The sequence below is a fragment of the Rissa tridactyla genome, chromosome 1 (genome assembly GCF_028500815.1).
Source record: "Rissa tridactyla isolate bRisTri1 chromosome 1, bRisTri1.patW.cur.20221130, whole genome shotgun sequence".
Taxonomy (NCBI): domain Eukaryota; kingdom Metazoa; phylum Chordata; class Aves; order Charadriiformes; family Laridae; genus Rissa; species Rissa tridactyla.
In genome coordinates, this window is record NC_071466.1 from 152,311,668 (window position 1) to 152,337,273 (window position 25,606).

At 42.8% G+C, this 25,606-nt stretch overlaps 3 protein-coding genes across 22 annotated transcripts in view; 1 reads left to right on the forward strand and 2 right to left on the reverse strand.

The window, feature by feature from the left end:
* ERC1 (ELKS/RAB6-interacting/CAST family member 1) overlaps positions 1–1,251 on the reverse strand; it is a 304,845-nt gene extending 303,594 nt beyond the window's left edge. For 8 of the 9 annotated variants that reach the window (XM_054188992.1, XM_054188994.1, XM_054188990.1 and 5 more), the window contains exon 1: positions 1,062–1,251. The gene's annotated coding sequence lies outside the window, so the exon portion shown is untranslated. Of the gene's footprint in view, positions 1–857; positions 949–1,061 lie in introns of those variants that run through there. The other variant, XM_054188991.1, reaches the window with a different exon arrangement.
* A 135-nt stretch (positions 1,252–1,386) lies between these two features.
* RAD52 (RAD52 homolog, DNA repair protein) lies at positions 1,387–21,241 on the forward strand. Of its 3 annotated transcripts, none has more exons than XM_054185094.1 (12): positions 1,387–1,563; positions 8,544–8,631; positions 8,903–10,200; positions 10,820–10,913; positions 12,637–12,704; positions 12,960–13,078; positions 13,168–13,243; positions 16,200–16,396; positions 16,593–16,744; positions 17,385–17,465; positions 18,000–18,242; positions 18,506–21,241. In XM_054185094.1, exons 4-12 carry the CDS (start codon positions 10,865–10,867, stop codon positions 18,565–18,567), a joined length of 1,047 nt encoding a protein of 348 aa, XP_054041069.1. In that variant the 5' UTR covers positions 1,387–1,563; positions 8,544–8,631; positions 8,903–10,200; positions 10,820–10,864; the 3' UTR covers positions 18,568–21,241. The 3 variants fall into 3 exon arrangements, with proteins under 3 accessions (XP_054041069.1, XP_054041049.1, XP_054041058.1); XM_054185074.1 differs by having other exon boundaries at positions 10,099–10,200; XM_054185083.1 differs by having other exon boundaries at positions 10,099–10,200; positions 18,509–21,241.
* Positions 21,242–21,394: 153 nt separating this feature from the next.
* The window catches only part of WNK1 (WNK lysine deficient protein kinase 1), a 107,265-nt gene continuing 103,053 nt past the window's right edge, over positions 21,395–25,606 (reverse strand). For all 10 annotated transcript variants that reach the window (XM_054184975.1, XM_054185052.1, XM_054185024.1 and 7 more), the window contains 2 exons: positions 24,483–24,670; positions 21,395–24,175 (listed from right to left, as the gene is read on the reverse strand). In XM_054184975.1, the coding sequence (XP_054040950.1) occupies positions 23,861–24,175; positions 24,483–24,670 (503 nt within the window). In that variant the 3' untranslated portion in view covers positions 21,395–23,860. The remainder of the gene's footprint in view (positions 24,176–24,482; positions 24,671–25,606) is intronic.

The window sequence follows — 25,606 nt, forward strand, 5'->3', positions numbered from 1 at the left end:
CCCCCACTGCCACCTCCATAGGTGCATCTTTATATATTTTCTTCATATCTCCCAATTTCTCCTATTTCTATTCGGGTTGTACTTTAAACCATTTCACACCATGTCGGCACGATCCATAATGTGCACTTCCAGTGCGCGTGCAACATTCCACACAAAATATATCGTGTACTTCATAACTAAGACGTAGAGTTCACGTTACAAACCAGACAGATGTGGAAAGACGGCAATTCCTGACACATGCTTCAGGATGGCAGCAGATTCAGAAACAAAGCACCGCGTCAGCTGACGTTTACTTTGTAGTAGATGTAATAAAATAAATGAAGTGCAACCGAATGGTTGAATAACGTTCACAGGGCAAAAAAAAATAAGAAAGTCACACCACAGGGCAAGGTCTAGGTAGAAAGACACTGGTCACCATTACCTCAGATGATGTGACTATGACAACAAAAGCCTGCGCTTCCCAAGGACAGGCTCAAATAAGTAGGGGCGGAAAAACACAGCACGGGAAGAGCACGAAGGACCTACTACTGTAAGAGGCAGAACCAGACCCCACCCGGCACACCGCCACCATCGGCAATGCCCGGCAGGACGCGGGCCCGCTCGCCCGGAGGCAGCGGGCAGGCTGATGTGGCCGTCCCCGCCGCCCTTCCCGCGGGCCGGCCGGGGGCAGCCGGGGCCGGGGAGCGGGCTGCCGCCGCCCAGTCCCCGGCCGGTGACAGCGTGCGCGGGGCCCGGCAGGGGCGAGGCCCCGCACCCCCCCGGCCGCCTCCCCCCGGCCGCGCCCGGGCGCCCCCTCTCTCCAGCCGGCCGTAGGGGCACGCAGCCCCCGCGGGAGCCGCCGCCGGACCCGGACCCACCTGAGGAGCAGCTCCCAGGCGACAGGCCCCGCCGCCGCCGCCTGCCCCGCCGCCGCAGCCCCTGCCCAGCCCGGCGACTGCCTGCAGCTACCGGCTCCCGCAGGCCCCGCCCCGCCCCGGGCTCCCCCCAGCGGCCGGTAAGAAGCGTTAACCGCCCCCCCCCCCCCCGCCAACGACCCCCCGGCACCGAGCGAGGCCCCTCACCTGCCTGTCAGCCCGCGGGGAGGGGCTGCGCGACGGCGGGAGCGGGCGGCGGCGAGGCCCCGGCGAAGTCAGCCCGGCTCCGCGCCCGCCGCTCCTTCGTTCTCTCGCTCTCTCTCCCCTCCGCCGCCTCTCGCGCGCGAGCTCCGCCGCTCCCTCCCGCGCCCCCGGCGCGAGACACACGCACGCCCCGCCCCTGCCGCCGCCAGAGCGCGACCGCCCCGCGGCCCCGCCCTCCCTACGGCCGCGCGGCGCCCCGCCCACGGGGCGCGCTCGCGAGCCGGGTTTCCCTCTCCCTCCCTCTCCGGGGGCGTGGGCGTGGCCTCGGGCAGCCCCGGCCCGGCGTCACCGGTTAGCGCTCCCGTAGGAAGTTTGACTCTTCTGCTTTGCCGTAGCGGCCGCTCCGCCCGCCGTCCTCCCTCCTTCCTCCTCCTCGCTGGGCGGGAACTGCGAACTGCTGCTGGAGGAACGCAGGCGGTCCTCCTTCCCCCCCGCCTTCGCCCAGGTACTGCAGGGCACCCCACTGCCCGGGCGGGCAGCGCTGCTCGTCTTTCCTCTTCCCTGGCGGCGGCGGCGCTGGAGCCGGCCCTTCCCGACCGACCAAGGGCGCGCGCTCCCTCAGGGGCCCGCGCGCCGGGGGGAAGCCGTTGGCAACGGTACCGGCCTGGGGAGGAGGTTGGGGGGGCGGAGAGGGGAAGCGCCTCCTGAGGCGCTTCACCGTGGGGCTTCACTCATCACCCGGGGTCCTGCCCGCCTCCTCCCTGGCGGGGCTCCGGCCGTGCCGGCCCCCGATGAGGCTCCTGTGCCCCCTGGCCGCGGCGAGCTGGCATTTGGGTTGGGGCAGCGGGAGGCAGCGCGGCTCTCCTCGGGTAAACACAAAAAAAAAACCCTGTCTAACCTGTGGGATTCCCGCAGAGGCAGTGCCAAAGCTGGTACGGCCAGCACCGCTGCTGCCAGGCATGCTTACCTTGGGCAAACTGCGGTGTCCGTGATAAAAGCTTCTTCATTAGAAGATAAATGCTTCTTCTTAGACGAAGAGCAAACGGCGCTCAGGAATCTCCCTACTTAATTTTTTTGTTTGTGTGTGTAAATAAACAAAACCAACACTGAGTTCCCTAGCTCTTATTCCCAGGGGACACTAAAATGAGAGGCTACAGTAAATTACATAGATCTGTAAGACTACACGAGGAATAACATAGCATTGACATACAAATTATCACCATTAAATTAATATCTTGTTGCAGTAAATACAGTAATTCAGACCTCTCACAATCATGATAGCTGACATAGAACTTCCTTTTCCACTGTAAAGTACTGAATCCATTTTAAACTAGTTCCCAAAGAATAGCATAAAGCAGGTGAGTACGTGCTGTAATATACAAGACCTTCTGTCAAGCCTAAAGTACCCCCCCCAAAAAAAGAATACTTTACATTGCTGTCTAAGAAGTATTCTGTCAATTTCAAATGTGAATGATTTTCCATTTCAAAATAAGTAGTGTCAACCTGGAGCAAAACAGAAAAACCTAGAGCTAGAGAGCCTTAGGTTTTTCATGGTAATTTAATTAGTGTGTCAGCTTAGTATGGTCTTGCTGCCAGAAATGTCATCTGTGCCTGTAATCACAATGTTTTTTATGATCTGCAGTTTGACAGATCTCCCACAGCTCTTACAAAGTTCAGATGTTTTAAATTCCAGCCTGGATTAATTTCTTGTCTAGTAATTGTATTTGGCAAAACTACAGGTTTCCTACAATTACAATTGGATAGGCTGCTTTTCCATTTAAGTCCCAAACCATTACTCTTGAGTTAAAAAGCCTGCTCTCTTTTCCTTGCAATGACTAAAGTGGCTTATACATAAATGATGTGGTTATAAATCAATCTGACAGGCTTTTAGAAAGAAGTACCAACATAAATAATTTATGATATTTGAGTAATATTTCTGACAGGTCTGGTCTCCAGAACAAGCTCTTTTCTTTTACTCCATCTTTGTAAATGTGAAAGTAGTTGTTTGGGAGTGGATTGTTCACTTTTTGGTTTTGTAACTGTGAGGTGTTACTGTTCCACTCTTTTCCTTCCCTTCTACCCCTTGGTGCAATAAAACAGAGCACCTCTTAACCTCTTACTACAAACCTAGCTCATTGTTTGTTGTTACAGGGATATTTTATTTTTTTAGAACATCAGTGAAAGATTATTTGTGAAGGAGTACTGGTTAATCCCTGTAATGAAACATTTTCTATACAGAATTGTGTATTAATGCAAAGAAATTAAGTAATGCAAGAAATAAAGTAGGGTTTCTCTTCTTAGAAAGCAAATATATTTCAAATTTAGCACTGTTTGGAACGATCAATTTCATAAGGTGCTGTTGATGCATTTTTAATTGATGAATTTGTGTGGACCCTTTTGTGAGGCAAAAGTGACAATAGGTCCTGAATTTTAAAACAGTGAACAAAATTGTGTAGGAGAGAAGTAATTTACAAGTAACACTGCTATTAAGGAACACGTTCGGAGAAGTAACCAGCAAAATTTGAAAATTATGCAGTCTAAAACACAGCAAGACGTGTGTTAAACTAATCAATTTGTACTGGAATTAAATTTGTAATTGCTGGGGAAACAGGGTCCTAAAACAACTTTCAATAGATACATTGGTGTTCGATGAATTCATGACAACTGTATAAAGGCTGTTATGACAGAAAACTCAGCATAATGAATAAGGAGATGCATTTCTGACCCTGTGTTCCAAAAACACAGGAATTGACCAGACAGGCTTCATTTCAGATGTTGGATGTATTCAAATATTCTTAAATAAAAACACTCCCTCACAAATGCACCGTGTTATTCTGCTAAGCTTGTATAAAGATAAGGAAGAAAGAGCTTTACACCGTGTTCATGAAAATGTTAATTAGTAAAAAGTGTAACCAGAATTAGTGTTTTCTGTTTAGTGCAGGGAGGGTATCATCATCCTGGACATACCAAAAGCAAACATAGTACTGCCTGATAAGTTTTTAAGGGTTAAATTATGCTTTTGGAGCCACATATATAGATTCCACTGAAATAAGTGGGACTGTTTGAAGGTATGTCAAGTCTGACGTGCTGTAACTGCCGAGAGATTGGTATAGTAGTGTTCATATACAATGAAAGCAAATATATTTAAATTTCTGCAGGTAGCTCAAACTTTCTATATTATTCTTTTTTATTCTCTTGCTACAGAATGTGGCCTGAATCAATACCAATACGATGCATCGATATGGTATTGGCAAGCATCAGAGGCCACTTTTAGTCTACAATAGACATCCAGTCTCATGACCTCACGGTGCATGTTATTGTTTAACCTATAAAACACTGAATATCTTTTTCTTCTGTTGAAGTTAACAGAACGTTACCTCACTTTTCTCACATCATCGAGGCAGCTTGCCTAGAGATATTATCAGAAGTCAAAATTGAAGAGTTATGTTGTATACAATTTTTCCACAGCAATGTCATAATCTATTTTCCACTCTTTTTAAACTGTGGTAGAGGCCTGTCTTGATTGGAAACATCTGCCCCATTATACTTAAAAGATATACACCTGAGCTCAGTGTTAGGTAAAGCAGCCTTTGCATAACAGGTTAATCAATTTATAAAATAGTTTGGAGTTCCCAGAGGAGAGGATACTCCACAGAAATATGAAACTTTTAAAGTTTTTTTGGATGTTTTCTTAGAGCAATGTGAACCTTAGGTTAAATATGTGGCATTATATTTAATGCTTGTTAAATCACTCATTGTTACCTGCATAGCTGTTTGCTCTTGGTGGGCTCAGTGGAATTGCATTTATTGAAAGAATGTTAAAGATTTTTACTCAGCAAACCAAAGCTTCACTGTGAAGGAAATTTGCCATATAGAGAAGGATGAGGTTGAAGGAAAAGCCCTCTAAAAGTTCACAGTCTGTGTTAAAGTCATATCTGAGATTGTGTGATGCTACAATTAATTTATTGCAACAGCCATGTTCTAGCTGAGCGTTTCTCAAGTTGTGGTGCTTGCACAATTCATGGTATGCAAACTATTTATAAGTGATGCAAAACCGCCTTACACGTGAAGAGAACTGGGAACTGACACCCCTAGCACAACATTAAGGCACAGTCCATGGTTCAAAAACCTAGCTTGTCAAGACAGAGGGGAACTGATAGGAAAAGAGGTGATTTAGGACCGAAATCTCTTTTTGGGGTAACAGACAGTAAGGTAGAAAGGTGTGTGAGGATGTGTTAATGTAGAAAATTAGAAGGTATCCGCATACTGTCATGGAAGGTAAAGGTGTTGCTGCTGTAACCTACAGTAGTTGTACTTGAACAGATTAAATTCAGGATTATCTGTTCCAGAAGATTTGTTTATTTCCTACATGGGAATTTGTGTACACACTGAGATTTTTCTCAGCAGCTGCTCAGTTCACTACCACCATACAAATAAATACCTACTTCTAGAGTGCTGTTGAAAATTAGTTTTTCATATCCAGTTTCCCAGAACAGCCATTTTTCTGATTGTGTACCCAATATGTTCAAATTTTAAGCTTTTGTGTTATTGATTTTTTATTTTTTTTTTTTTTACAAAAAAACAAGATCAAAATATGGTAGTAGTAAAAGCTGTTAAGATTCTTTACCTGTTCTAGTCTACCAAGGTAATGTTTTGGAGCACAGTGCAACACCTGTAGTCTTGTGTGTGTTTTTTCTCAGTGATAATAAAACTTTCTGAGAATATTAACAGATAAACTGAAATGAATTCCCTGTAAATAATAAATAATGGTCATAATCACAGAGGCAATAAATTATAATTCCTATCTGTCTTTAAACTGATAAACTGCTTTTATCATCCTGCATACCGAGCAAGTGTATTTTAACTTTAATTTTTAGTATTTCAAGATGGTTTGAAAATACAGCTTTTTTTAACACCGGTTTATGAGTCAGGTAGTCTCCTAGCACTGTCCTGGCCCTGGAGGGTGTTTGAGGCTCTTTTGTACTCTAGTCAATAGTTTATTATCTACCTCAGTATTAATGTTTCATGTGAGTTACAACGTTGTGGGGAGATGAGGGTGAGGAAACAGTATTCTACTGAGGAATGGAAGCTTCTTGCCTCTCCTAGCTCCTGGCTCTGATATTGAGGTAGATTTATAACTCCATTTGCAGAATTAACTTTTCTGTCTTCCGAACTCCTACTCTAATAATTTTGAAATTGAAGTTCTGACACTTTGAAATGCTCTGACAATTGCTTTGAGACATAGGGCTTTGCTGTGCAGCACTTCACTGATTAAAAAAAAACCCAAACAAAACCCACCACATTGCTTTAATAGAATGTTTGGTTTAAACAAGGCTCACAGCTGAAGTAAACTGTTCCTACAGGCAAAGCCTGAAACTAAATGGGCATCATCTGCCTCCTTCACACAAGCTGTAGAGTAATACATAATTTGAATAGAAACCACTGACATGTTTTTAAACTGTTTATTGCAAAGAAGTATATTGCTAGTATTCTCTATCAGCGTCTGATCTGTTGGATTACAACCGTATGATGTGAAGCTGTTTTCAGCAGAATTCTGTACTTCCTTGTTCTCATTCAGAATCGGTTCCCACATCTTATTCAGAGCTTCATTAAAGGTGTCAGTTTCAATTCTCCAAAGAGATACAATGGTGCACACCATATAAAAACTTAGAGTACTTAACACTGGTTTCAGTTAAAGCAATTTAGCTTCAAAATGCCATCCACCTATTGTGCGTAAACATTTGTGGCAAACTGGTAATAGGGCTGTGTAGGCAAATACACACATTTTGTGCATTGGTTTTTTTAAAAGGGGCTTTATAATAATTAAAATCTGATTTAGGCTGCTTGGAGGGGGTGGGGGGAGGGAGTAGTATTGTTCGAACTGATTCCCTTTGCCCCTCACCACAGATACTATTTTTCCTCTCTAATTGTCTCCCTCGGGATGCAATGAACTCTTTGCTTAACAGGAGCAGTAGCCTGCTTAAATCACAAGTGCATCTCCTGGTAATATTAATTTCTATATGTTCTCTTCCAAAACCAAATGTATTTACAACAAATTGCAGCAAACTTTTGATTGAAACACATTCAAATGTATAAGCGCTGTGTAATTATACCACTTTTGGACCAGAAATGAATAATCATAGCCGACCAAAATTAAGGAAAATTTTGTCTACACCTAGCGTAATTACCAGTGCTCACACTTGCCAATGAAACAACTAGTATCCTTTTTCTGAAAATTGTTTGTCAAGTTCTCAGTAGAAAGACAATTTGTTTTAAAACAAGTGCTGAACCTGGAGTACAGTAGAAAAGCAGTACTAGCCATGTTCTGATTGACTGTCAAATAACACTGTCTACTGAGGATTTTAGACTTTCTCAAACTGTTTTGACATCTCCAGTTGCCTTGTATGTAGATTGACTTGTCTTATATTTGTATTGCATACAAAAGTCTTAGTGATAGACTACCAGTTGTTTCAGAATTTGTGCAAATACAATAAAAGATTGCCTGTATGAGCTTATATAGAAGTGCTGCTCAGATCTTTTGCATGCCTGTTGTATAAGTTCTCGGCAAGACCACTTCTCCGGCTGCAGAGTGGAGTGGTAATGCAATACTGTACTGGCTAGTTGTTGGATACTGGCTTGGAAAAGGGTGCCATCTACTGAATTATTGGTACAACTTCTTAAAATTCTTACAGGTTCTGTATGGTTTTCAACTCTGCGTAGTTTATATGATAGCATCATAACACAAGACAGTATGATTACAGCCAAAACAATATTCTAAAATAACGACTGACAAGTCAGGGTATAGCCAAGTAAACTTTTAAAAAGTTGCCTCTGCTTTTTATCAGAGTCGAAACATTAATGGATATTGAAAGTGATCTAGGAAGACAGTGCTGAAGAATCTGAAAGGGGGAATTATTTTGTTTTTCTTTACCTAGAATGGTACAATGCATTCATATTTATCTAAAAGGAAAAAAAAAGAGATACCATTTGTTACCAGTTTGATATTTAGAATAAAGACTCAAAACATTGTTAATTTTTTGTTCTAGTCTCTGATTTTATGCAGGATCCAGATGCTGTTAAATTATTATTTTGGTTTTTTTGGTTTTTTGTTTGTTTTTTTTTTTTTTACCAGCAGGGATAATTTATTTATTCTTTAAATAAGATGATTTAATTTAATTCAGGCTCACCCTTGTTGGTTTTATGGATGAAAGACCGGAACAGTGGCTCTGCATCTAGGATGAAACTAGCCATTTCTGCCTACCTAGTACTATGTATTTAAGAAAAGTTTTGACGGTTCTGAAACAACATCAGAAAACAAATTTCCAGTTGGGGCTGCAGCAGTTCCATAGAGTAAGAAGCATAATATTACTGTAATGTCCAACACATCTATTACAGAATATGGGCAGCAGAATTCAACAGCTTTTTGTCTTGTCTTCGTATAGACTATTAGTTCTGTTATCTTCACTGTTTGTATTTTATCTTTAGGATGCCTGAAAGCCAAGGAAAAGACAGTGAAAGCCACATCAGCAGCGGTAGTTCCAGCACTAGCAATTCAGTTGCTTGCTTCGGGCAGGTCAGTTCCTTTTGCCTGAGAGGGAAATAGAAGTTTTGTGCTTCCGCTTCTGGAAATCTGTTCTGCATATTTACTCATTTTAAAGTTGGATACAGCAAGGCTGGAGTCACATCCATTACCCTAGCTATGCTATACCTAATTATACATTACATTTTCTTCCGCGATAGTCTTGGCGTGCTTCAAGTTACAATAAATTGCTCTAGATTCTTCACGAAAGGTGTATGAATTTTCTTCCTTAAAAATGGATCACTTTATTCTCTCTTGTTTCCAGATGGCCTGGATCATGCTTAGACACATTCTCAGTACTGGTTCAGAAAAGCCAACTACTTTCATCTATTAAAAATAATTTTTAAAAAGTTTAAAATAATTTGGGAAAGAGAAAACCGTATCTGGATTGAACAGACCTTTTGGTGTCAAATTCTCTTCTCCATGATAGGCATTTATACATAGCTCCTGAATATGGCATAGACATGTGCACTCTCCCCTTTTTCCTTATGCCTTTTGGTTACAGGCTTGCATTTTAGTGTCAGAAAAAGGCAACGTTATTCCTTTAAGTTTAAATAGAAGCAAATACCAATTAGAGAGGTTTTGCAAGCTTTGGAACTTATATGGTGCACACTGTATTGAATTCTGTGTTCTGCTGAATGATAGCATGGCCAATACATGCATACCCGATATTTGTAGTTCAGGTGGTAAAATCTGTTCTGTCCCACATCAGAGCATAGCAATACAAGCTTTTTAGTGCTTGAATCCTTACATACGCATTTAGGCTTCTCTAACCTTTTCAGATTATAAATTGTATTTATATTAAGACAAGGAGCAAAAGTTACAACACTTTAGGCTTCCAGCAATACTGGTGTTATCCAATGATAGCAGTGATGCTGGAGTTATCCAAAGTTTCCTGCATGAGGGGAATTTGCTCAACAATCTTCAAGAAACTCCTATTTTGATTGCTTTTCTGAGCTGCTGCTCTTCCTGCCTGATGGCATATGGTGGTAGAATAAGTTTAAACTTTGGTTTTGTCAGAGCTTTTAAATACACTTTTCTTTTTGGTCACGGAGATATTATGTTTTATTTTTGAGAGGTAAAATATAAGCTCATGTGTGTTTTCTTGGCAACCTTGACTAGGATTATGACTGCATTAAGATTTCAATAGGAAATGGCTCATTTCAGTTCTAATGTAAGTGACGTTTATGAGAAAGCAAAAGGAGTTGCTACAGCTCAATAGTTAATGTTTGTATGCATATACTTCAAGAGTAAGAGAAAAAAAAATACAATGCACAAGTGTAATGCACACACACACCTTGAGGTCTTTCCTTGTCTGTTACATCCTGATTCTAAAAATGGATCATACACCTCTTGGAAGGACTGTACATTGAAAAAGGAGATAAAGAAGTGATATTAGGAGAAGAGGGGGAGCTAAAGCAGGGAGAGTGAGAAGATTTATCTTACCTTGTTTTTGTCAAGTATCAATACACAGCAAGCGAATATCAAGCTATCCAGCATGCTCTTCGTCAGAGACTGGGTCCAGAATACATCAGCAGTCGGCAAGCTGGAGGAGGACAAAAGGTATGAACAAATATGCATAGATGTTTCAACTCAGAGTTTTTTTCCAGGAAAACTAGGGTAAAAAAAGTTACAATAATCCTCTTTTTTTTTTTTTTAAGTCAATTTCGCACTAATAGTTTAATGTGCAGATATGAAAGCAAAGTCAGCATAGCATAAATTCTGTTTTTTACTGAGCCACAGGTTCCCTTTAAAATGTAGAAGACTGAACTTTTCACTGCTTCATCCTTGTCAAGGTGATATTTACCTACTTGTGGAACACTGAGATGTTTTTCTTATTTTTTCACAGAACTGGAACATATGAAGTATTCTATAACATTGGCTGCATTTTACCCTCTCTAGTGCCCGCTATCTCTGCCTTCCCTTGATTAAGTCATATTTGTTGTCATATTAATCCCTTATCACAGTTGCTGGAAGAGGGTAAACCTAAAGCTGCACCAACATCCTTTTAGTCACATAATCTGAACCTTGAATTTAGCCGGGTTTCCTCAGTGTAAGATGGTGTGTGTAATCCCCCTTTGAAATAAAGCATGTATATATATGTATGCATGTGTGTGTGTATGTATTTTTATATATATATATATATATATATATATATATGTATTTATGCTTTTCTTTTCAGGTCTGTTACATTGAGGGTCACAAGGTAATCAGTCTGGCCAATGAGATGTTTGGCTTCAATGGCTGGGCTCATTCAGTCACTCAGCAGAACGTTGGTAAGTATCTCTTGAGGGTGAAGAAGTCTTTCTTTTCGTTTCACTGTGAGGCCCTGAAGGAAAAGTCTCTTAGCTAAGGACCAGGGTATCTATCCTAGAACTTGGTCACTTCAAAGAACCTGCAGGGGAGGCGGGGGAGGCACGTGGAATTTCCAGGTATCTTGACAGCTGGCAAGAATGAGAGAAATTGAGTAATAATAGACCTTCTGTTTTCTTTGTAGATCTTGCACTGGAATATGTCATAGTCATTATTCTAAGTGTGTTTATGATTATTCTTGAGCTTTTCTAATCAAGTTTTCTGATCTCTATGGGAACAGTCAGTGACTACAGTCAAGAGTAATTACAATTAAACTATTTAACACCCAGCAGCCCTGAGCCAACTTTCATACTCACCTGTAATTTTTATATTCTAATAAGTTAATATTCTCATTTAACATTCCCCTAATCTTTAGGGACCCATCTTTTTCTGCAGATTCTTCTTCTAGCCAATACTGGGTTCTGAGATTTTTTACAGTAGAACGCTTTAGAAAAATTCTTCTAAAAAATGGTATTTAGGTGATCTTAAAGCTTAAGCTTCTTCAATCTTGACAGCTGAAGTAGTTCCTACCAGAGGAGTATTGTCCTATTTTGCAGATCTGATACGCTTAGACTGAAGACTGGTTGTTGAAGTTGCTCAACAAAGCTGCTTAAATGTACCTCCTCCTCCCCACCCACCCCACCTCCCGCCCTTCAGAAATCTTTTTTTACCTCAGGCTGGTAGATTCTAGACATAAAGCAAGTTACTTCATTGCTTTCCATCTATTCTGTACCACTTCCCCTCTCTTTTCAATCAAGAAAGGACGGACATCCTTCAAACGTCTGTCTTTTTCAAATAATGCCATAACAAGTTATTCCTTAGAAATTCAGAGACTGAGGTTTTTGTTATGTTTGGTTTTAAATTCCTGGGTAGAAAAAGGGCTTGCACCTCCAGCAGATTTACAAACCAGTTAAACAAATAGACAGATGAGTACAGAAGAACTTTTGGACCCCAGAGTACTTGAACTTCAAAGCATTTCATTTCAGACATGTGTCATGTTTCTGTCAGACTTGCAAGACTGCTAACTAGAGTGCCCTATGTATATTATATAGCATTGATTTTGGTGTAAAATAAAGTAGGTTAGAGATTCTGGGTTGAGAGTTGTATTGCAACCTGACAAGCTATTCAGGCAGTCTGTCCTGGATAAAACCTTATGCAAAAGTTCTCAAACTGGCGACTTCTAATATATAATTGGAAAGAAATTACGTTTATTGAAAACAGTCTCTTTTCCATTGCTGTTTTTAAAAATTGATACTTTAAATCTTTCCTTCCAGCTGAAAAAAATGTTATGCTTTGAACATTTAGGATATATAGCTGCATGAGAAGTAACATTTACAACTCTTTCTTCTTCCATATGTCTAAGTTTATAGACATAGTAGCAGGGTGTGAGAGTTTGGCAGATTTAGCCATTAAAAAAACAGGAAGTATCAATGTAACACAACCAGGGCATATACGCAAATCAGCATTTTCAAACTACAGTTAGTATTTTGTAAGTCATGCTCCATTTTATAAAAGGCGATACACTATCTTGAGCACATTCAGCAAGTATGATACAAGTTTATGAATGTCCTAAAAGCACAAAATAAGATCTAAATGTGGATCAGGAGTCGTTTGTATTATTTAGGATGTTACTTTTCTCTCCCCTAGACTTTGTTGACCTCAACAATGGCAGGTTCTATGTGGGGGTCTGTGCATTTGTGAAAGTTCAGCTTAAGGTAAGTGGATTTTTTTTGTTTGCTCTGTTTATAGTTGAGGAATTGCCTAAAGCTGTGAATGAAAGTTCATGCATAGATCAGACTGTTGTTCTTGAGGACTTTACTATGCCAGAGAACCTAGCAGTGTCCAAAACCTTCCTATAGAACAACCAGCTAAGAGCGAGTAATTAGGCTTAGGAAAGCACAGCATCTAACAAGAACTGCTGTATGGGCCCAAATTCCCTTACACTTAATATTTTTAAAATTTTACTGCAGGATGGGTCATACCATGAAGATGTGGGATATGGAGTCAGTGAAGGCCTAAAGTCTAAAGCCTTGTCCCTAGAAAAGGCAAGAAAGGAGGCAGTAACAGATGGACTGAAGAGGGCACTCAAGTAAGTAAAGATCAGTACCTGTAGGTTTTCAGAAGTTAAGTGAGAATGAAGTGTTATTTTCAGTCACAGTGAGCTCTCTTGTTTCTCAGGTGCTTTGGGAATGCTCTTGGGAACTGCATCCTAGACAAAGACTACCTACGAGCCGTGAACAAGCTTCCACGTCAGGTGCGGTACGTGGGCTGGTAGAGCAGGGACTGCAAGATGTCCACTGGTCCTGGTCCTCTATATTAAAAAAGATTATAAATAATAATATCAATGCATCTCATCCCTGAATGCTTCCAGCTATGAGACTAACAGCCTTTGCCTGCTAGTTTGTGTGAACAGAGTTCTTCCCTGACATTTTGCCACAACTACTCTAAATTTTGACTATTTCCATAGGCAAGATAATTGTGATGAAGAAACAGTATCCTACTCAAGATCTCATGTGACATTTATGGCCGTGTTGCCCGAGTCTCGCTGTTCAGTGGCAGCAATGCATACACCTGTCTTCAGAGCAGGTTAAATGTTACTCCAGGAAACACTAAACTGTTTAAACCAGCTTGTTCTAGGTGCCATTTTCTTCAGGTGCTGCAGTTCTTAAGGCTGTTCAAGCTTTGTCAGTTGCAGCAACTCAGTTCATCGCTCTCATCTAGCCACTTCTGCTTTAAACGTGTATCAGCCGTGATACCGGTGTCAAGTTACATATTCATCTCCCTGGTGAAATGGAAGTCCTTGGGAGAATAGAGTCTGTCAAGGCAGTATAAGGCAAAAACCAGAACACATAACTCGGTTTGTTCTCATTGTCAGTGGTAGCACAATCCAGTTTACTCTTACCAATTTTAAAACTTGAACTTACTTGTCATATTCCTCTCATTACTGGACTTTTTCAAGAATAAAAAAAAAAAAAAAAGGATGGGAAATAACTGCATACAATGACACAAGTTTTAATTGCTGCAATAGGTCATAAAACCAGAGGCTATGGGGAGGGCAGAAGAGTAGGCAGACAGTATATCTATTATCTGTGCAACCTACCCTAAAGCAGGTGCAGCTTCTCTGAATTTCTGCAAAATCAGGACTATTTCATTTCACCCTGAAGTCTCCCAGGCTGACAGCCTATACGTCAGCCAGTGGGCAGCGGGAAAAAGGAGTGTTCTTTAGAGTTTAGGGAGCTCTGGCAGAAAATAGGAAGTTTTTCCATGAGAAAGACTTCTTCCTTCTAATAAAGTTTTTAATATGCATAGCCCAGGATATCCTAGAAAAAATACCAGGTGGGTTACATATGAAAGCTGCTTGTTGTAGCTGGAACTGGCACTTAATTTTAAGCAAAATCCATACAGTAGCAATGTCAATATATGCATTGATAGTTGCTTTGTCCTTTTACTAGCCATTATTCAAATTCTATCAGGCCCTAATGCACATCACAGCTAGACAGAAAACACACTCAACACGGTCCTTGTAACAAAATCTACAGTGTGCCTGTACTTCACCCCTTATCGTTCTTGTTAGAATAGTTAACAGTGGTTTTGTACTGAGGTCTCGAGCAAAGATAGTTTCTAAAGATGGTTTCAACTTTCAGTTAACCAAATAGGATCCTTCCCAAAACAACACCGCAGAATACTAGATGCATCTATGATAGAAAGGGTGAACCAAACTGTTCCAGACTGGACCCACAAGAAGTTTTAGCTGTTGCCAGTCACTTCAAAAGTTTTACCACAGAACAGCAAAACAGGTAACACTATTTTGTTTTGCTACATGAGTACACAAATGACCCTGCAGATGTCCTCTGCTTGACTTGAAAAATGTGTTGGTACCTAAATTTTGCAACTGAATTATGAGAGCAGGATGCAGTGGACTTGTCTGGATGAGGAATAATATTAGGAAGATCTACACTCCAATTTATCTAAATGCCTGATATGCTATTACTAGCAAACTGTGGGGCTTAAATGTATGAAGAATTAGCATGTACAACTGCTGTGTACTTTAACACTTACTTTCCTTGCCATAACATGGTTCTTATCCTTACTGAGCAGTAAGGAGCCACATTACATCTTGCTTTGCTTTTCAGACTCCTTGCCTCCTTAGCTTTCAGTTTGCAAGGGAAGAGCTGCAGTTACTTTTACTCTGTGAAGCACGAGGTCAGACAGTGAACCTTCTGAGGTAACCAACACCATGGAGAAATGCCTCTTGTGGAGGTCTTTGGTTCAGAGACAAGAAATTGTGAAGCACACCTTCATCAGTGACAACCATACTTTAACACCGTTCTTTCAGAGCTATCGCAATTTATAAATATGCTGTGATGTAACACAGCAGTCTTCGTAGTATTAAAGTTGTCTTGGCTGTTACTGAGTTTGCACCTCAGTAACCAACATTAATCTCGTTAGCTCCTGATGTGTACCAGTTGGTGGCAGTAGGCTTCTAGGCGGTAACTTACCTTGCTGATTGAGGAAAAAGTAAGCCGTTTACAACTGCTGATCTGTCGAGTTTCATAGTAAAGATGCCTTCATCATACTAGGATTTACCAAACTCTGCTAGCCAGCCTAGAGCTGTAAGGTGGTTCTATCTAGCTAACTTAGGCTGCGGGAGCAGATCCAAAGTGACACCTCGCCAGGTAAAGATGGTGCAGATCTCTGCTTTGCCAGGGTCATTGTTGATTAGTGGCTTTGCCACAAATTTGTAAAATCACAGAGCCAAACCATCCTGTCTTTAATAAAGAGAGAATGGTGTAGCTTCCTCGGTGACCACATGGATTGCAGAGCTGAGTAAAGGTTTGCCATGCCCTTTAATACAAGCATGAAGACAGGATCAGCAACAGACTTGCAAGACTGTCAGAGAAGCTGTAGAATTCTACATCGATCGCCTACATCTGTTCTCATTTGCAGAGAGCACAGTATGGGGAGATGCAGGCTGTCTGCCCTGAAGCACTGAACTCTTAAACTAACACAAAGTCGTTTGAATTCAATGATTAACTAACCGAATGACTTTGTACTGAAAGTGTATTTCAGTTTTCTAACTTACTATTCCACCTAGAGCAAACTAACTAGATTGTCCAGCAGTACTGTATAGAAAAAGCCTATGCATATTTCATTAACTTGATGAAGGAAATTTCTGAATACGTTTTCTTTTTTTTTTTTTGCTTTACTAGATACCCCCTGAGTTAGATTTGGTCAAAACTAAAAGAGAGGACTATGAGCCTGAAATAGAGAAAGCAAGATACAATAGCTGTTTGGAAAGGCAGAGCGCTGGAGGGAGACAATATTGTGAGGTGGCATCTACTTGTAACCCTGGTCAGACAGAGGCTGCTGTAGTGACGGTGAATCAGAAACAGCCAAATGGTTCCAGGTGAGACTGCTGCTATAAATTTATTTTATAAGCTATATTAGAAGTTACTGTACCTTCTAAAACACAGGGTCAGCCCAATTCAGAAGATGCTACACAATGCTAGTTTAGTGGATTTTCCTTGCTATTCTTTCTTTATGCATTTTTTTTTTTCTTCACAAAACATAATTGCTGAAATCCTGCTTAACTTTGTGTTTAGTTGGGAGAGGGGCAGAAGCACAGACGCCGCGGCTATTGAGTGTGATGCCACTTACCAGCGGAAATTGCGACAAAAGCAGCTACAGCAACAGTTCTGGGAACAGATGGAGAAAAAGCATCAGATTCCAGTGGTTACTCCTAGCAGCAAACAAGGTAAGTCTTGGCATTAAAAATTGACAGTTTTAACGATAGCTACTGGCAGGCATGGCTTACCCTCAATACAGGAGCCCGACCAGTTTTATCTGCTTTTGTACTCTACTGTCAACGCACCTTTGAGACCAGAGGAAGGAGGATTATCATACTACTTCTCCACTGTGTTCTTAAAAGTGGCAGGAGTGTCAGCTCAAAAACTGCGTCATTAAAACTGCAACTTTCCACCCACCCTAAAGCTTCGTGCAGCACAGCGGCTGTCGTCAGTACCGTTGACATGCTGCACCCAAGCTGAGACCACGGCACTTCTCTGAGGTGGTTGCAGGCAAATCGACATTGCATTAGCTACTAATACGTTGCTCTTTATTCCTGGGGAAGTCTGGACAGCTGCGTGGTCAGCAGGAGCCTGGGGATGGGATAAACAGGCTAAAAACCCCTTTAAAGTAGAGCGGTTGTTCTTACCAGCCATCATCAGGTATAGAATCTTCCCTTTCCACATGCTGCTACCAAAACATAACCAGTGCTAGGACAAAAGAGGGTACCTGGTGGCAGCTGCTTTTCAGACTCGTGCTCTGTTAAGAAGGAGCAAAAGGGTGGTTCTGTATTTCTAATATTAATCTCTTCTTGTGTTTCCTCCATCCAGCAACATCCGATCCTCCTGTAAAGCACAGCACTCCAGCAGCAGTACAGCAGCAACTAGCAATAGAAGAGGAGTTCTTTGCAGGTCAGCCAGAAAGTGTCACATAACAGTGTGTTAAATCATTAGCATTTAAATCACCTTCAGAGTACAGTGTAAACATAAAGTTTTTGAAGGGGTTGGAATAGTAGAAGTGTGAGTATGAGTCTGATCTTAACAATACAAACTTTGCTTGAGTGGCAGGGAAACGATGCCCATCTCGATGAGAGGCTTCACACTTAACACTTTCCAATGGAGTTGTTATACCTATTCAGTAAACCCTTTCCCTGAAGTGATACTGCACACAAACAGAACGTTTTGGGAGGGGGGGTGGCTTTTCTTAACGTAACCATGGCTATTTGGGTCACATTTACACCCCGATGCCTGGACGTTGCTCCAGTCCAGAGCACAAGGGGCAGTACCATTTCCCTGCTGTGCGCTGACGCAAGAGATGCTTTTACAGTTTAACTTTTTATAGTGGCCACCACTTGTAGGAAGAGGGTGGGCTGTCCCTGGAATTACCGTCGTTCCTGTAGTACAATACTGTCATCTTTGGTTGGGTCACTTTTTCATTCATTCTAGATGATCCTGAACTTTGGGACATTTCCTTGGAGACCATCGATCTTAAGATAATGGGTCACAAAATGGCAGACCCACCAGCTGGACACCAGACATCCGAAACACCCCGTGGACGTCACCAAATGACTACTCGTAACAGGACGCCTCACAGAATGAATTGCCACAAAGCCCCCGCTAGACCTGCACAGTTGCAGCCATCTGCTGCAACCGTGAGCCACCAGAGCTGTGCCAACCAGCACACCCCAGGTACGTGCTACCAAAAAAGTAACAGTTCTGTCTTAACAATGGCTCTCGGCTTTGAAAGCAGCACTGTTAGATTAGTAAATTGGAGTGGGAGAAACATCCTTCTTTCTTGGATCTGGCTGCAGATGCTGTAGTAGTGGGCTAGGTGAACCATCTGTTTTTTCCATCCAGCTGTCGTATCAAGGAAGAGCTAGAATTGAAGAGTACTTTTAGAGGCAGAAACAAAGCTTTAAGAATCTTCCATTTCTTGCTATCTCCCTGTTCAGCAGAGCGCAGCCCCCACAGGAGAAGTCAAAGCTTGAAGAAAAGGAGACTTGAACCTACGTAAGACACCTGATGGTATCCCCACCTCCATACTGCATTACCTCAGAAGACTGCAGTTGGCTGGTCAGATTACGTAAGGAAGTCTGTAATGCATTAATGGATTTTCCTGTATATTATGGTGAAGCAACACAGAAGAGTTTAATACAGCCAGCGAGAACTTTATGTACTTTTAGGTTATTACGTGTTTCAGATGCCTGCGTCTATAAACAAGCAAGCATTTGTGCTTCTGCAGCACTACACTTGTGGCTGTATTACAAGCTAACGTTACACGGAATTTGCCTGAAATGGTAACAGAATTAATCTTTAAAATGAGATGCAATCTATAGCTTCTTTCTCCATTAGCGTTGCGTTTCAGCATAAAGAATAGATGTTTTCAGTAAAATGGGGAGAGGGTGGGTTCTGGTCAGATGCCGAAGCCTACAAGCTGAGGGTGTGAAGCTGTGGCAGCGTCTGCCCTCCAGTGTGCAGCAGCCCTTCGCCCTGCGGCTGCACAAACAGGGTCAGAGCCCATTGCTCCTCCTCAGCATGTTCCTCAGCCGTGCAGGATCCCCGTGTGGTGTGGCAGCAGCAGCACCAACACATCCAGGCAGTCCAGCTGTGCCCGCGCACCCGGGCAGCACAGGGGCAGGAGCACGCTGGGACTTCCACTTCTGTTTTTAAATAAGCTTTCAACCCTTTTCAATATAAAAATAAACATGAAATTTGAAAAACAAGCCACACTTGTAGCTGTCCATGCCTCTATACCTTTTTCAAATGATGACAACTCAATTCCTGTTTAACAAGCTCAAAGAAGTGAACACATTCTGGCTGGTTACAAGTAGGAAGCCCAAGAGACCACCACCGTGTCTGCACAGCCTTGCGTTTGCTTTGGCTGGGCAACAGAAAACTTCAAGCAGGTTTTAAAGGTTAGAATAAAGCAACAGCTGTTCCGTCTAGTAGGGTCAAAGGAAGAATTTTTTAAGCACTACTTCAACCTGGAGTGAAAGGGGTTTTTTGTTGTATTGTAGAAATTGCAGTATTTTTGAGAAATGCAGTGCTGGAGACAAGGATGATACCAGATGACTTCAGAGTTGGAGCTGGCCCAGGAAAATTTACACAAGCTCTTTGATTAGTGCAACCCTGAAATCAATGTCAGACTTGAAACAGGAGCCTGTTCCTGCGCTTTGCCATCACTGCTCTATCTGACCAAGTCTCTTGAAGCAGTCTAAATGTCAATACGTTTGAAGTATTCAGCATTTACTCCTTTACCTTCACCATTTAATCCATCCTTTTTCCTTTAAGATCCTCTACTATCCACTTACCTCCTCAGCAGGACAAAGAACAAGGCCTGACTTCAGTACAGAGCGACAGGACAAATTATAATTAACTGTAATATATTACATCTAGCAAATAGTTTCACATTTCACTGTACTAGTTTCTCTCCAATTCGGTGCTGCCTTCGGAACAGCTCAGGGAAGAAATACGTACCACACGTTTTGAGTCATGCGCTCACTGTTGAAATCAGATACCTGTTAGAAAGGGAATGCACAGACATTCAGAATTACGGGATCCAGAGCTGCTCCAGACTGTTACAACAAAAAAAATTAAGTGTCTCGTGTAAACACAACTGCGTCAGCTTTCTTGACTTTTGTCAAGAAACAGTGCAAGAGTAAGTTCTAACAGTTCTAAGAGAAATCACAGCAATCGGCCTCTCAGGATTGGTCCCTTGGAAAAGGGCAGTAAAACTTACACTTGGACATTGTGGGTTTGGTGGGTTTTTTTCTCCTTTAAGGCCTTGAGCAGCGTGACTCATAACAGAAGCTGTTCTTAAAATGGAAAGAAATGCAGCAGCAATTAAGTGTTTAGAAATACCAAATAATTCCTGCGAGTCTGTTTGAGAATGACCCCGGTAAAGTAGTTCCGCTCTTTACTAGTACTGTGGCAAATTTGGGGATGGAATTCCTATTGTACGTCTACACTCAAGAGTTTCTCCTCTCCCCAGCGCAGCCCTGGCTCCCTTCCACCCCAGAGAGGAGGGCGAGGGACCCAACGGGAAAAGAGGAGTAGGACTTTTCCCTGTCCCGGACAGGGCCTGCCCCAGGCCTTGCAGCACACCCTGCTTGGGCTTCACTGCCGAAGGGCAGCACAGAGCCCCCGCTCAGCCGCCTCCACCCCTGCTTCAAACAGGGAGAGGCACCAACAAGTTCTTGACTGTCACAACGGAGCGCGTTTCTCTGTTCGGTCACTTCTTGACAGTCTTGGCCATAAAAGCAATCGCATGGCTCACGTTACCCCGCGCACCTTCTCCCAGTCCCATAGGCCCCTCCTCTCATAGAGAAGATCCATTCCATGAGTTATTCTTTCTAGTAGCCAGTTTAGAGTATTCTATTAAAAGGCTCATTATCAATCACTGCTTTTGAGAAGTTAATGGTCACATTAAATTGGGTTTCTTGTACTTTCCTGTGATAAACTGATAAATTGGGTTAATCACTCCAGGAAGAGGACGGGGAGGCTGGAACCTGCTGTTCAACAAGAAAACCCACGGCTCAACAAAAGCGGGTTTGGTTTATTTGAATGACTTCATTAAATAATTCTACAAAGGTAACAAATCGCAGCACAAAGCGCAATCATACAAGAAGCGCAGTGCCTGGGTTTAGTGCAAAACATACAACTAACTACAGCCAGGGAAGCCCAAAGTTTCAATTCATTTTATTTTTTTTATTTTTTTATTGGTTTTTTTTTTTTACAGTGTACATTGTTAAATAATGTAAAGAAAACGCTTGTAATTCAGAAACAGATTTTATGTGGAAAAAGATACTCAAAGTGTAATATTAAACAAAATAATTTAACAGTTCAGTAGCATTAGTTTATTCCTCTAGACTTCAGTTATTCATCCACAGGAGGGGGGGGAGGGGAAATAAATCAATGGTAAATAAAACCAGTTCTTGCATAACATTAAGTGAAAAAACGACCTCAAACTTATTAGATCAAAATTAAATAACCACGTGCTGCATCCAGCTGATTGGTTCCCCTTGTCACAAACACTCCCCTTGTTTCGTTACTGCCCCGGGTTTGTCACCGCTCCCATCTCCAGAGCTCCCCTCTCCCCTGGCGCTGGGTGCTGGGGAAACCTCCCCACACCCCTTCAGAGGGAAGGGACACCCCCCGCCCTTGCTTCCTCCCCGCCTTCCACCACACCATGAGCCTCCTCTCTCATTCTGCGCTTCAGTTACAAATAAACCTCCCAAAAATCTGTGGAACTGGGAGCCCCCCACTGCCTCGACACTACCTTTTCCCCCTCGGGTGCTGGTTCGTCTCCAGCCTGTAAAATAAGTGACAGGAAAGGAACAGATATTGCGCCTTTCTTTATAAAAATAAAAGTGTGAGAACATCCGCAGACAGAAAAACTCCCTGTTAAGGCTCCACAGGGGAACAGCCCTCCCAGAAAAAACAAAACAACAAAGAAACAAACATTCAGGCAAGTAACATCTCTGTGGTGCACCAGCTTCCGGGGTACCCGTGAGCTGCTCCCAAGTACCCGGCAGCTGCTCTCTCTTCCCGCACAGCTTTTCACAGCACTACATAAATACTGGCTGGTATTATTTTTTACGTTGAAGAGGAAACCAGTATTATTTATTTTTCTTTTTTTAAATATGAAAAGGGAGAATGACCAAAGCAGAAGGTACAGTACAGTTACTGAGGGGTGACAGATAGTTACAGTCCTGGTACCAGCTTGAAATTTGTCAGAGTGAACAAAATCGTAAATCCTCCAAATGAGAGAGGAAACTTCTTGATGCCGGCTGTTTCAAGTACATCCATTGCCGGCAATGGACGTTGCACCAGGACAGTCTATTCCTGGCTTAAATGGATTTTACCAAAAAAAAAAAAAAAAGAAAAAAGAAAAAGGTAAGAAAAGCAATCCCAGCAGACGAGCCCACGCCAATGAGCAATGGCACCTCTCCCTCAAGCCACATCCTGACCAAACATCTTAACCACTTCGCTGGTGGAGTCAAACTGCATCTTAAGTTGGGCCTTTCCCAAAGATACACATTCCCGCCAGCCTCTCTCCCTTTCTGATCCTGCCTCCGTAGACAATATTGGTTAGTCTCGTTTTAGCTTCACCCACAACCCTCCGTTTCCCACCCCCACCTGGCCCCTGTCACACCAGCAACTTCAGATCTGCCCGCCTGGACAAGTTTCCCCAACACGCAGAACGTTGTTCCACAACCCGCTGCCTCAATGACTCCCCACCCCCCCCTTCCACGCACCTACTCTAAACGGTAACGGTAGCGCTAAAGAAACTCCAACGTCCCACCAGTCACCAGGGACGAATCGTCCCTCCTCCTCTGAACTTGCCCTCTGTCCACCTGGGGGTCTGCTGGGAAGACGATGCTAACTGCAGAAGCAATAGAAGTCCAAGGCACTAAAATATCCAGCAAGCATACTGGGAGAACAGACAAGTATTCAAGTACATTAATTTATACAATTTTACATTCACATTTATTTATCTAATACAATGAAAATACAAAGGAAAAAGTTAAAGTGTCTCCAATAAGTATAAGGATATAGCTAGCTTTTTTTCCCCATTTTTTCTTTTTAACTTTTTTAACCCTCTATATTCCACTCATTTTTAAACTACTGTTGTCCAACAACATTTATATATCACAGTGTTTCCACATCAAAACTGATGGTAAGTACATGTCCGCAGGGAACTTTTAAAAATTTTTAAACAATTTAAATTGCTCTAATGCTGCAGTCAAAGCTGTTAATATCTTACTTAAAGCAGTAATGACCTATCAAGCACGGGCTGCACTGCAAGTCCATTCGTGTGCCCCGTCATTTCGGAGCCAGGTACGATTGACTGGGGAGAGGGAGAGGAGGGGGATTCGGACAGCTTTTCTCCTGGTCTTGGTTCTTCAGGGAGAGATGAGAAGCGTGCTAAAGCCTCATGCTAGGACCCAGCTCTCCCACCTCAACACGTGCGGATTCAGCCTCAAACCAGAGAGAAATTTTACAGCGAGACCGCATTAACTGACCCCGTGACTTCTCTTCACAGCTCTTGTTCCACACAAGAGCGGAACCCCTCGGTCAAAAGCACTGTCCCATCATAAGGATGCCGATCATCCTCCTCCCCGCCCTTAAAAGCGTGTGGGGAAACTCCCTTCACAGAGAGCTGACAGCAATGGTTGGAAAAGAGAAAATTCATTCCCAGTCTGGCAAGCTACCAGTTCATTGCAGCACTAGGAGTTGATACAGGGCCCCATCTCCCTCCCCATGTCCTGTCCCGAGGTCTAGCCAGCACGGTCTCCCAGGCGCAGCTAAGTGGTCCGCAGGTTGGAGCCTGGAGGGTTGCTGATCGATTTTTGCAAATTGCTGATGTTGAAGCTTTGCAAAGACGCGGCACCTACGGGCTGGAACTGGCCGAGCGGTGGTTGCGCTGGACCACCCGTCCCGCTCCATGGAGCGGCAAAAGAGGCTGCTGGATAACCGTACTGCTGCGGAGGGCACATGGCCTTTGTGAAGGGACCTAAAGAGGTAGCTGATGATGCAGAGATGGGCGTAGCACCCAGGGAAGATGTCATAGAGATACAGAGCTGACCCGGCGCCGAGAATTTTCTTGCCATTCCAGGGCCCTGAAAGAAAACCCAACCCCCAAGAAGAGTTAGGCAACCGTGCTTAAAAACCACAGCCTCACCCCTTGGTCCACAAGCCGTTCCCAATGGATGTTTACAGGAACACACCACGCTCCTGCTCTTTAGTTATCCTTTCCCCTTCCGCAGCAGGTGACACAATCCTGCACGTAAAAGGTACAGCCCACAGTTTTCTTGAGCAGTTGTCCAAGCTACACAGCAACTGTCCTCTAGCTGCATTTGACACCCTGATGAGATAGCAACGACACTGACAGTTTCTTACCATAAACATTCACGGGTTACATCTTACCTCATAGTTGCTATGTCCTTTGCCAACTTTCTTGCCAGACAGGTTCATGGCATCTCGGGCCCAGTTATCTACCAGCTTGTGCAGGTCATCTGTGAAAGTCCCTTTCCGGCTTGAGGCAAGAGCAGCAGGCTGAGACTGGGGCGCTTGGCTGTTCACTGTAGCCCCGACTGTGTTAGTGCTGCTGGTCCCTACAAATACAAAAAACCAGGAATCAACACTTAGGTTAAAGATCATCTTTCTCTAGTAAATGTAAGAAATTGTGGTAATGGTACATCAATAGAGAGCCAGTTAAAAGTGCCATGCAGATTAATTCTAAGTTTCAATTCCAGGACACACTGAAGTGGGAACTGCAAGGACTCCTACAGGCATTTTCTCAGATTTAGAGTATTCGACAGATATGTTCACTTTTCAAGAAGTGCTGCAAGTAGTCATCTTAAGAGGGGAATGGTAGCAGCCTACAGGTCTTTGTAGGGGAAAAAGATTAGATTTCAGCACTGAATGACAGTACGGTCATGTCATTTTCTCATCCTACACCTTTTAATTAGCAGCAACCACTATCGACACAAGTCAGTTCCACCTTGGAGGACAATGCTGGATGCTGAGTAAGGAGCAGTACAATCAGCATCACCAGCTGCTCTGTAGCAAATTATCTCCACTTTGTAAAACAAAGAGGAAAAAAACCACCCAGATTACACAAAAAAGCCACAGTGAGAAACAGCAACTGTTGGTTCCAATACTGCCATACTTATGTTCTTGACGATAACCAGATGGGACTGTCTTCATCCACCAAACAGCCAGGATCAGCAGGGGAAGTCTGCACTGCATTAAATTTTTGCTTTTTGCCTCTGAAAGCATTTTTTTGCCATTACGTTCAGATTTCCTATGTCAGAAGAACAGGCATTTCAGATGCAAACAACCAATGCAGCTAAAAGAAGGCAGAAATGAGAGTAGTTCCTCGGACACGCTTTGACAAGTTTGCCCTATTCATCGGGCTGATTGTAAGAACACAAAAAACCCTTCACATACACACCAGGCTTTGGTTCTGATAGAACATTTGCTGAACGTTATCCTGCAGGAAAAAAAAAAAACAAATCTAGAAGCTTTGTTTTGGATAGCCTCACTGT